Genomic DNA, 12,352 nt, shown 5'->3' on the forward strand with positions numbered 1-12,352 from the left:
CGTAGCCGCTACGTGCAGATTATTTTGGGTGTAACAATTATGAATAAATTAAACTACACTACGCGTCAAAAGAATATACGGACTTGCTGTCAAAAAGCCACTTCGCAAGGAATTCAACAAATTTCTAATTTTAGACTTCCGCTTGCTTTCATGAATTTAATTGAGACTTTTGTACTTTCACGGATAACACGCACCGAGCTAAATCAAAATTAGAATTCCGAATTAAAAATTTCAGAATAGTGTCAAAAGTGTGTAAAAAAAGTTCAATGAAACAAAAAACATATTTTTCTTCCCCCAATGTTGTTGTCATACAAATGAAACGGTAAGCTGCCACGCGCCGATCATTATTACCCAATATCAATCATGATCGGCGCGTGGCATCTTCGTTTGTTCTAGAACCGCATCGGGCATTATAATAAAAACCAGTCTTTCAAAGTAATTGCCTTTTTATAATATCTTTTCCAACGGTAGTTATTAACAGTAACAAATTAAGAAATGTTTTGATTGTGTAATCACTGAGAGTAAGGCTGACAAGTTTTAAAAAATAGCGGATTCCGGGAAATATCAATCTTGGTCATCAGGGACAAGACAGCAGATGCAAAACTTCTCATGACTCAAAGGATTACATATCCTATAAATCGTAAGATAAAAAAAAATCATATATAAGATGCAACTTTCGAGTTGAGATGCTATTCAGTGTCAATCGATCGTTGACGAGAGTTTTACTTGAAGTGCGAAATGTCTGGCAATGGGCAACAGTCTCTTGGGGTTCTCGAGTTCTACCATAACTCAACGATCCTTATTGTTGGAGGGACCGGTTTCTTGGGGCAAATTCTGCTGGAGAAAATTCTTCGCAGTTTGCAACCGAAGAAAGTGTATCTGCTGATTCGAGAAAAACGAGGTCAGACAGTTGATCAACGTATGGACGAACTGTTAAGTGGAAGGGTAAGTTCAATTTGTTTGAGTTGGTTGACGTTGGTTCTGAATCGATCGGTATTTTTTTAGCTGTTCAACAAAGTCCGATTAACATCGTTGAAGGAAAAACTTCGACCCTTGGAAGTGGACTTTACCAAGGATAATCTATCGTTAAGCGATGATCAGCGGGAAGAATTAGCCAATGAGGTCGATGTCGTCTTTTACCTGTTAGCGTCAGTGCACTTTAACCAAAGACTGGATCGAGCTTTGCAGATCAACCTCGAATACGCTAGGCGCGTATACAGTTTGTCTTTTCAACACTTGAAGGCTGTAGTTCACGTATCTACAATGTATGCGAACAGCGATCAACGGATGATCGAAGAGAAAATTTATGGGGAAGAAATTTTTGGAGGGTACCAAAACTTGAAACGAATCCTCGATGAACTTACCCCTTCAGATATTAAACAGATAACGCCACACATCTTGAGAGGACTACCCAATACGTACACATTTAGCAAAAAGTGTGCCGAGTTAATGGTCCAGGAAGAGTTCGGGGATCTACCATTTGGAATCTTTCGACCACCGATAAGTAATTTGAACACACTTCGTAGCCTACCTTTAAAACCTTTTACTGATAAAAATCTTTTCCACAGTCAGTTCTAGCTATCAAGACCCTGTAGTTGGATGGACCAACAACTTGAATGGTTTCGGCGCATTCGTGTCCGGTATCTATACGGGTGAGCTACGAATACTTCCAATCGATGTGGAGAAGCGCCCCTTCATAGCACCGGTAGATTACTGTGCCAACGCAATGCTGTGCTGTGCGGTAGATCTGCATCGAAGACGCGATCAGTATTCGAGCTTTGTTCCAGTTTACAACTACGCCTTCGACAATCCGCAGTTAACTTGGGGACGATTCTTCAATTTCCTTATGGATGGATTACCGCCTGTTCAGAGATACGTCAAGTAAGTCTAAGCCAAACCAAACCAAATACGCTCTCGATAACCATCATACTCTCTTCAACAGTGGATATTTGTTGATGCGGAAAACCAAAAGCCCCAAAGCTAGTCAACTCTGCTATTCGATCCGGAGATTGGAGGGTCTAGTATCGGATGTATTCGCAAGACTGCTAAGAGGTGATCAAACGAAGCACTGCCTTAAGGTTGCGGAACAGTCCATATGGTATGCGGAAAGTATGAAGTTCTTCAGTCTCAACGACTGGCAGCTGCAGAATGACAACTTTTGCCGTGTTTTGGATGCTCTTGATTCTACCGAGAGACAAACGTTCGGCTGTGATCTGCGCCAGGTTGATTGGAAGGCCCACGTCACCAGTATAGCTCCCGGGGTGATTGAGTTCATGGAGAAAGGTGATAAATAAGTTCTGTAATCTGAATTTTGAGATTAGAGTAGGTTTGGAATATAAAATGAATTAATTCTAATAAAAACATTTAATTGAAAATTTACAAATAAAACTAAAACAACTGTTTTATGATTGTAAGTTGGTTTTTTCTGTTTTCTTTTTTTTAATATGAAATGTGCCTAGTCTTGTCTAGGATTGCGATTCAACCGTTCTAGGAAAAATGACTTTTTTCTTCCTCAATATGTTTAAAAATAGAGATGTACCGAATACTGGTATTCGGCGAACGGCCGAATACCGAATATTGACCTTTTCAACTATTCGGTTGAATATTCTGTTGAGTTACCAATAGAAATTCTTCTATTTCTACTGCTATTTATAATAGAAACCTTCTATTTCTGCCATTCACATGTCATTCGGCCGACTGAATATTCGGTACATCTCTATTTAAAAACCTAAGCCGTATAAACTAAGCTCTGGTGTTTTGGAATCGATTTGATTAGTCTTTGACATTCAATAGCTGCTTTCCCGAATTTCAATAGTTTGGATTTTTACATTGTTTTAAATGGTTTGACATTGGGTATTAAAATTGATATTTAACTTTATTTTGTTATTTTTTACTGATGATCATTTAGGACTACTGACCTAGCTTTTCCAGAATTAAAAAAAAACATATAACGATTATAGATTGTATACTTTTAACTCACTTTTTAGGATCAGCTTGGATTCTTACATTTTCAAACCATACATTTATAATTTAAACGGTCATTTTGAATAATTTTAGTTTCCTTAATTTGAAGCCAATTTGAATGACTTTTGTGTAGTTCTAGTTCAGATATTTCCAATTTGAGTACTTGCAGTTTAGAAATTATTAGTCATTCAAACGATTCATTTCATGTTCTAGTTCTACTGGATTCTTAAGGATTTGTTTTCCATTGTTAGCTTTTGAAAGCTTGTTTGCAGTTTTTGTAGTTGTTTGAAGTCCTCCACCCCCCCTCACCCCGCTTTCTTCAATTCCTGGATTTTTTTTTTAAATTTATATTTTTTTGTTTTAATTTTTTATGTTTCCATTTTATTTTTTTGTTTTTATTTTAAATAACATTTTTTCCAATAAAAAATTAATGTTTTTTGTTTTCGTTTTACCAGAAGCATTTTTTGATTTCATTTATTTTTTTTTGATAACATTTCTGGTTTTTCCTTCGAGTGTTCTTCTCATTTAGGTTTAAATTTCCACGATTTATTTAATTCATTCAGTTGTAATTCACTTTTTTTATTTTATCTTCCATTATTTCAAAAGTTTTTTTTTCATATTTTTCTGTTGGTTTTGTTTTGCATGTTTAAAAATTTTCAACTAGTTTTTTCCGATTTTATTGTTTTTCCTTTTCTAAAACTTTTTACCTTTCTGTTTTGACCAGAAGATATGATTTTCGGCATTTTTACAATTATTTCAACCATGTAAGTTAATGTATCTGGTTGTTTTTTAGTTTTCTTTTCTAAAAGTTTTCCAATTGTTATTTTTTTGGTGTTTTTATTCAAACTAAAAATTATTTCTGCTACATATATGTAATTTATTTTTCTGTATTATTGTTTCTTTAAATTTTATAATTTTTGCTCAGTTTTTTTTAAATATTTTTCTGTATTTTTTGTGTTTCTAATTCTTTTCTTTCAATTTTTTTTATTTTTTTTAAATTTTTTATGTTTTTCGATTTTTTTTAAATTTTTCTATTTTCTATTCATCTATTCATCTATTCATCTATTCATCTATTTATTTATTTTTTATTTTTTTCTTATATTTATTTTTTTTCAATTTTTATTTTTTTCAATTATTTCATTTTTTTCAATTTTTATTTTTTTCAATTATTTTATTTTTTTCAATTTTTTTTTTCAATTATTTCTTTAATTTTTTTTTCAATTTTCCTATTTTTTTTAAATTTTTTTTTTCCTTTTTTTATTTATTTTAATTTTTTTTATATTTTTTTTCGTTTTTTTTTTTATTTTTTTTTCAATTTTTTTAATTGTTTTTCAATTTTTTTTTTCAATTTTTTTTATTTTTTTTTTAATTTTTTTATTTTTTTTATTTGTTTATTTACAAATGGCTTTATTAAGGCATTTTACTTATAAAGTTTTTATGTGCCGGGAGTATTTTTCCTAACTTTGGGGTTTTTTTTTGAATTTTTTTATTTTTTTTCAATTTTTTTTCATTTTTTTTATTTTTTTTTATTTTTTTTTATTTTTTTTATTTTTTTCAATTTTTTTTCAATTTTTTTCAATTTTTTTATTTTTTTCATTTTTTTTTTTTTAATTTTTTTTATTTTTTTTCAATTTTTTTATTTTTTTTCTATTTTTTTTTTCAATTTTTTTATTTTTTTTCTATTTTTTTTCAATTTTTTCAATTTTTTTATTTTTTTTTATTTTTTTTTCAATTTTTTTAATTTTTTTTCAATTTTTTTATTTTTTTCAGTTTTTTTAATTTTTTTTTAATTTTTTTTTAATTTTTTTCAATTTTTTTCAATTTTTTTTTAATTTTTTTTCAATTTCTTTTAATTTTTTTAAATTTTTTATCAATTTTTTTTTAATTTTTTTAAATTTTTTTTCAATTTTTTTTAATTTTTTTTCAATTTTTTTAAATTTTTTTTTAATTTTTTTTAATTTTTTTAATTTTTTTTAATTTTTTTTCAATTTTTTTAATTTTTTTTAATTTTTTTTCAATTTCTTTTTTTTATTTTTTTTTTATTTTTTTTTCAATTTTTTTTTTATTTTTTTTTATTTTTTTTCAATTTTTTTTCAATTTTTTTTTTATTTTTTTTTCAATTTCTTTTATTTTTTTTCAATTTCTTTTATTTTTTTTTCAATTTTTTTTTATTTTTTTTCAATTTTTTTTAAATTTTTCTTCAATTTTTTTTTATTTTTTTTTCAATTTTTTTTCTAATTTTTTTATTTTTTTTCAATTTTTTATATTTTTTTTTATTATTTTTAAATTTTATTATTCTTTTTAAATTTTTCTATTTTCTATTCATATATGTATTCATCTATTTACATATTTATTTTTTATTTTTTTCATATTTTTGAATTTTTTTATCCTATTTTTTTAAATGTTTTTCAACTTTTTTGGGTTTTATTAAAAAAAAATTTTTTATTATTATTTCAGCTTTTTTCTTATTATTTTTTATTTTTTCTACTTTTTTCCCATTTGAAAAAAATATTGATTTTATTATTTTTTCTATTACTTCATTTTTCATTATTCATTATTCTATAGATTTTTTTTTATTTTCTAGATTTTTTTCTTAATTTTAATTTTTTTTTCTTTTACTTTTTTTCTTTTTTTATTTTTTTTTTCTTATTTGTCCACGTTTCTTTTTTTTTGTTTTTATTTCAATTTTTATTATTTTTTTAAATTTTCCTTGTTTTTTCAATCTTGTTTCTTTTTATTTTACTTGTTTTTTAAGTTGTTTTTTTCTTGATTTTTTTTATATTTTTTGTTTTTTTACTAATTTTATTGTTTTTCAATTTTTTATTTTTTATATTATGCGGACCTTGGAGCCAAAGGGTTAAGTGCATAAAAGCTTATTTCGAGAAAACACGCTTTTTAATTGATATGTTTGGCCGTTTTCCATATATTCTTGAAGAATTTTTATTTTTCTATCGAATGTAAAAGTATCTAAACAAGATTCTAAAAATTTGAAATGTGAAGAATTCTTTGGCATTATTAACTCGAAATCGACCATTTTGTCACTTATACGCCTTCGGCTCTGAGAGCTTCAATTGTTATTTTTACCGGTTTGTTTTTTATTTTTTTTGTTCCGTTAGATTTTTCTGTTGTTTTCTCTGTTTCCATCTTCTTTTTTTTCATTCTTACTATTCTACCATTATGTTATCACAATTTTTCAAATTGTTATTTGAATAGATTTTGTAGTTTTTATGTTGTCCTTTTCTGGTCTGTTTCCTGCTTTTAGTTTTCTCTGTTTTTTCCTTCTTCCGATTTTTTTCATTTTTCTTATTTTTTCTTTTGGTTTTTTTTTCAGCACCTGATTCAAAGCGGGGTACGTAATATTAACTATTTTTATTTTATTTTTTTTTTCATGTTTTGAGTACACTGGATTTTAAAAGATTTTTTTGCCATTATAGTTATACATTGTGATTTTTTGACCCATAAGGTACAATTTTATTATATAAATTTGACAATATTTTGTGTTGAATTTTTTTGATATCGTAATTGGCATTAAATGTCTATTAGACTAAGTCGATTTGGGGTGATTTTTGAATTTCTCAAACCCTGGGGTCTTAAAAGCTTCGTTTTGGTTCAAAACCTATGATTTTTTGCAGAATTTTTAAGTAACGTTTACATGAGTAAATTTGAACTTTTAGGTTTGTATGGGAAAATTGAATATTTTGTACTGAAAAATCAACATCATTTTTGTTTCTTCCGTGGAACCGAGCCTGCTTATGGTTTTTGTGCCAATTTATAAATTCTCTAAAGAAAATTCTCCGCTGAACATCTTTGTTGAATATTATAACTTCGTATCTTTTTAGACAAAAAAGTTATTAGCTGTTAAACAGGTGTATGTTTTTTTGCATTGATAAACAATAAATTCGATTGACACCACTGATTGTACCCCACGAAGTATTGCATGAAAAGTGGTCATGCAATATCTCGCTACACACAAAAAAAAGCATAGTAAAATTACTAAATCCGTGGTTTAAACGAACAACAGGCGACCATATTTTTGAGTCAAATATGTTTTGTTGTTTATAATACCTTACGCATAGCTATTTTACCATGTGCTAAATTTGGCTGCGCATAGTAAATTCGACTGCGTTTTAGTAAAATTGTCAATGAAATGATGCATTATTTTACTTCGTCCCTAGTAAAATTAATATGTTTCATGATGAAACTAGTATGTGTTATGATAAAGATTAGGAGGAGCGAGGAGCTTGATTTAAATAGTAAAATTACTATGTATGTTTGTTTGTTTATTTGCATGCATGCATTATGACATTATTTGAAACATGAAAATTCACACTTCTGACACACGTCGGTCAATGTTAGTGTGTTCTCCCGATGCTCTGGAATGATTTTCAAAGTTATGTAACTATAAAGCACCTCAAAATTAGTTTTTTTTACAAACGGGTTTGATGATTAATGATCCTTGGATAGATCGTGTAAAGTTTAGTGAGCATCGTTAGGAATCTGTTACTGGTCAGTTTTGACCATTTGGACAACAATTCGGATCTGTGGAAATCTCTGGAAGAAGCCAAACAAAAGATCACCTTACTTCCTTCCGGTGGAGTTTCTAACAAGTAGAAAATGTCCAAGGATTTAAACTTTTGTCATCAAGAGCTAAGATGAAAATCGATTGCAGCTGATGTCCGAAACTATCAACAAGACGAAAGATAAGTGGATTTTTTCATTCGTTATCGATTTGGAATCTAATCTAATTTGCCTTCTTATTTCACATTTTCGAAGTCCACCTGATTATAAAAGAATGTTTAAATGTGCAGTAAGGAACTTATACCAATTTAGGACATTTCAATTTATCGTCACTGCAAGTTGATGGAGATCGTCAACGGGTGTACTATTTTGGTTGCTGCGGGTGGTCGCGGGTCTTCTGTGTTGTTTGGGATTTCCCGGGCAGCATCAGAGGCCTGCGATACGTAGAAGTGGTCAGATGGGCGCAGACGTTGCCTGGTGAAGAATTTAGTTTTAATCTGACTGTACATTGATTGCTTTGAAAATTTGGTTGTTGTGGGAGAGATTTAGATGTCATTTGTTCTTACTAAAATATTTGTTGATTTTGTAATGTTCTTGTGCTCACTGAGGAGCACAGACAGGTTTGTTTTGGATTTGTAAGTTTTATATCAGCATCAAATTGCTCTCAGTTTATTTTTTCCATCTGATCATGATATTCCACCTATTTTTCTTCTAATATGAATACTTTAATAACAATGTCTTAACGATTAAATTAACAAATATGTATTTTTTGTTCCGTAAAATAATACTTTAAAATTTGTACTCATTTTTTCATAGTTATTGAAAACGAAATAATGTCATTCTTATCTTTTTTTTCACAATTTTGTGGTTCACCTGACAATCAAATCGAATGACTTTGAAGGAGAAAGAGAAAACTTGTTGGATAGGGCAAATGATTGAGTTGAAATGTTAATATTAAAAATATTATGCCGTGAGAAGCAAATGACAACATGAAGACACTCATTCGGATTCACACTGAACGCTTAAAGCAATTTTTACTTGTATAATTGCCAATTGGATGATTTTTTATAACGCTTGCTCGATAATAGGATGTTTTTAATCTAAGGCCATGTCGTGAGATTTTTTATGATCGTTTTTTTTTTGACGAATGAAGTGATTTCAAAATGTTTCATTAGCAAGCGTCTATTAGATGAATTTGAAAATTTACTATTAAATAAAAACAAAATGTATAAATCAATAAATTTATTTTCCGAGTTATATTTTATGAAAGTTATCATACTTTAAGTCGTCCTAACACGTCAAAGAATTTGGAAATCGAATATTTAAAAAATGATAGAAGAAACGGATCCTCATTTCCCTCCCACTAAACTGAATCAAATAAAATCTTTAATTTAATAGAATTTTGTTAAAAAATCAACTGTGTTTAGTTATGGTAACATATAGAACGAATTCCAAAGATTAATTCAAGGAAGGAAAATGAAATATTCATTTTGAAACATAAGATTGGAAATTATTTTGGAAGAGTTATTTGCTGATGAATATTGTGCGTCATAATAAAAAAATCTACATGAATCATCGTTAAGATTAGTGTCTTTTCTTATTACATCATTAGTTTTCATACATAATGTGCTATGCTTTTATCGTTTATTATTAGTTAGCTTGATCAAAAAGCTTTACTTTAAAAAGAGCCGTGTTAGAAAATGAAAAAAAAATTAAAAAATGACAACAAATTAGGCTTTTAGTTTGAGCAGGTAATAAATATACTTTATCGCACTTGTCAAAAGTGTTTCCTGATCATATCCTTCATCCCACACTCCCAAAACAATTTTTTTGCAAGGATGCAGAGGTAACCTCGGTCCTAAAGCACAAATTTGATTCTTTCATCCCTTTCTATATTTTTTCATACCTATCAATTGACTACTAGGACGTGGCCGGCGCCGTTATTGATGGTTAAAGAGAGAGTATCAGTTTTGTGCATTGAGAGTGAGTCGCTAATCCCAAGCATCATTCTTTTGACATTTGCACAAAATTGGTATCCTCGGTCAATCACGGAGTAGCAACCATTGGCGATGTGGAATTCTTTCTACTGAGCCACGCCTGCGATCATGGTGCTCGAAATGCATTTATTTAAAAAAAAAACAATTAACAAAGTTCATATCATCAAATAACCATCAGAATCAGTAAAAACCATTTCAATGAATTCCATTTTGTAAAAAATAACAGAGCATTTCGGGTTCAATGATTCAGGTGGATGTGAGTAGTCAATCAAGCTAAGCTAAGCTAAACGGGTTTGATGATTAATGATCCTGAATTAGTGTAAACAACAAGAATTTTTACCATAGTAAAATTATCATACGCACTTATGTTTTTGAGTCAAATATGTTTTGTTCTCAAAAGTACGATGTGCGTAGTATTTTGTTGATATGAATTGGTGCCACAATGTCAAAATTACTATGCGGACGGTATTTGTGATAGAAATAATGATGAAATTATCATGACCATAGTATTTTCGACAACAAACATTGAGAGTTATCGAAAATTACCAGGTACATAGTAATTTCAATATTGTTTCATGCGCACTTTCACAAAATCGATGTTAAACTTTTCGTGGTTAAAAATACTATAGCGCTGAAATGGTAAAATTATCATGACAGCGTCTTTGGGATGACCACTCAATTTTTTTCCGTGTAGGCATCCTGCAGTGGTGTCAATCGAATTTATTGTTTATCAATGCAAAAAGACATACACCTGTTTAATAGCTAATAACTTTTTTGTCTAAAAAGATACGAAGTTACAAAGATGTTCAGCGGAGAATTTCCGTTAGAAATTTTGTAAATTGGCACAAAAACCATAAGCAGGCTCGGTTCCACGGAAGAAACAAAAATGATGTTGATTTTTCAGTACAAAATATTCAATTTTCCCATACAAACCTAAAAGTTCAAATTTACTCATGTAAACGTTACTTAAAAATTCTGCAAAAAATCATAGATGAGTTTTGGACCAAAACGAAGCTTTTAAGATCCCAGGGTTTGAGAAATTCGAAAATCACCCTAAATCGACTCAGTCTAATGTCCATACCTTTTCAACTCGATTTTTTTTTAAATTGGGAATGAAATGAAAAACTTTTCACGATGTTTTTTAAGATTCAAATGCTGTTTTGGGAGCAATGCGTGTTTTGAAAATGCAATGACTCGCTTACAAATTAACTTTTATAACTAATGATAAAACTAAAGTAAAGGAAGAATACTTTGCAAAACGCAAATTAGATTGCATGTATATTTTAATTTTTTTTTCTTTGATGCCGGCAATCTTTCTAGATTTTTGGAAGAATATATTTCTCTTGTATTTTTACTTACATGATTATTCAAAGTGGGTTTTAGCTAATTACCTGAAAGGAAAGTAAATAAAATCAATTAATAAAACTCAAATTTGTGGTATAGAATAGGAAAACAGTTTTCAACCGATAACAACTTCAACCCCCCAATGATTTTTTTGCCAGGGGGATGAGAGTTCAGTTAGTAAATGTAATATGGATTTGATCATATTGTCACATTCGACCTTTCAAGAACCTAATCCAACCTTGAAGACAATCATATTCGGCTTAGCACTGACCAGGCTTATAACACTGATCATCGAAATTTCAAATCTTTACGAGTTTTTTTTCTTTCTAAATTCATCCAGACAGCACACCACTTACAGGCATCATTCAGACTAATCAAATTTAGTGATTTATCGTTTTCCTTAAATAGCTTCGTTGCTTGCTTCACACCTGAATCAATCAAATGGCGCGCGCGTCAAGTAGAGGTCAATCTTTGATGCAGCAAAAAAAAATCAGCAAACCAAACACTATAAATCATATTGATTTGAGACGCTGATTTACGAGCGGGGTAAGTCTTAACAACAACCCCGAAAAATATAAGAGTTTCGCCCTTGAAAATCAATCGGACGAATCCCGATTCTGAGCGGGCGCCATCCATATGACATGACCCTATCGATTGCAGTTCGAGATATTTGCTAGAACAACTTTTGAAAGATCATTTTCACATTCTGAATATCACACACTTCGGCGAAGGTCTCTGTGCTTATGTGCGTCAGTCAGGGCAATCAATAGATCACCACGATCGATCGGCAACATAAGTAGCAAAAAAAGAGGTATCTGAAAAGGTTGACAGCTCCAAGACCCAACAACCACACGAACGGATGGATCGATGGATTGGAACATGCCTCGGGGAAGGCAAAAATATTATAATAAACGAATGAACCTGTGATAGGCAACGAAACCGATCGTTTAAACCGGGGTAACTAAATCTCTTTGAAATCAAAACATTCAAATTGACAGCGTTGACCCAGATCGCTGTCAGCTCTACAATAAAGCACAGTAAGAATGAATGAATGAATGAATGAACGACTTCGTCGTCGTCGACGGTCAAGTTCCGACAGACGGTTTTTCGAGGAACAACAATTATCGTGCCCTAGGGGGCACGGTAATTGATTTTTGTGTTGGCATCTGGTAGTTTTGTCGGGTCGATTTCGAGCTGCAGGTGAACCACCTGTTTTTTTTTTTCAAGCACTGCTGCAATTTTAAAGGAATCGAAAAAAGCTTGGTTTAAATAGACTGCGCGTAGATTGAGCATTATTGGCAGCAAAATCGTGAAATTTTGTCATTGAAATATGTATAAAAAAAACCATCATCGATTGAAATTTTTTGATGTTCTTGCTGAAAATTTATCAATTGGTGTTACTTAAATTACATTATTCCACAGAAGGAACTTTTTTCTGTATTGCTGAAAAACTTTCATTGAGGAACTCAGAAAACAAAAACTTGGAATACGAGTACCTTCGCAATGAATAAATAGCACTGCACTCGGCT

General features: G+C 30.1%; 1 protein-coding gene and 1 long non-coding RNA gene across 2 annotated transcripts in view; one reads left to right on the plus strand and one right to left on the minus strand.

The window, feature by feature from the left end:
* Nucleotides 1-703: 703 nt before the first annotated feature.
* LOC129758730 (fatty acyl-CoA reductase wat-like) lies at nt 704-6,449 on the plus strand. Its single transcript, XM_055756335.1, has 5 exons — nt 704-945; nt 1,006-1,504; nt 1,569-1,881; nt 1,943-2,283; nt 6,296-6,449. Exons 1-5 carry the CDS (start codon nt 739-741, stop codon nt 6,319-6,321), a joined length of 1,386 nt encoding a protein of 461 aa, XP_055612310.1. The 5' UTR covers nt 704-738; the 3' UTR covers nt 6,322-6,449.
* Nucleotides 5,716-12,352, minus strand: part of LOC129758735 (uncharacterized) — a 265,463-nt gene continuing 258,826 nt past the window's right edge. The window contains exon 3 of the long non-coding RNA XR_008740052.1: nt 5,716-10,870. This is a non-coding gene — a long non-coding RNA (uncharacterized LOC129758735). The remainder of the gene's footprint in view (nt 10,871-12,352) is intronic.

The sequence above is a fragment of the Uranotaenia lowii genome, chromosome 3, assembly GCF_029784155.1.
Source record: "Uranotaenia lowii strain MFRU-FL chromosome 3, ASM2978415v1, whole genome shotgun sequence".
Classification (NCBI taxonomy): Eukaryota; Metazoa; Arthropoda; class Insecta; order Diptera; family Culicidae; genus Uranotaenia; species Uranotaenia lowii.

Excerpts from the sequence above, each read along its gene's own strand:
- LOC129758730 (XM_055756335.1), top strand. The coding sequence starts at position 739 with ATGTCTGGCAATGGGCAACAGTCTCTTGGGGTTCTCGAGTTCTACCAT. Across the intron at positions 946-1,005 it reads ACGAACTGTTAAGTGGAAGG|CTGTTCAACAAAGTCCGATT; the intron begins GTAAGTTCAATT and ends GTATTTTTTTAG. Across the intron at positions 1,505-1,568 it reads AATCTTTCGACCACCGATAA|TCAGTTCTAGCTATCAAGAC; the intron begins GTAATTTGAACA and ends TCTTTTCCACAG.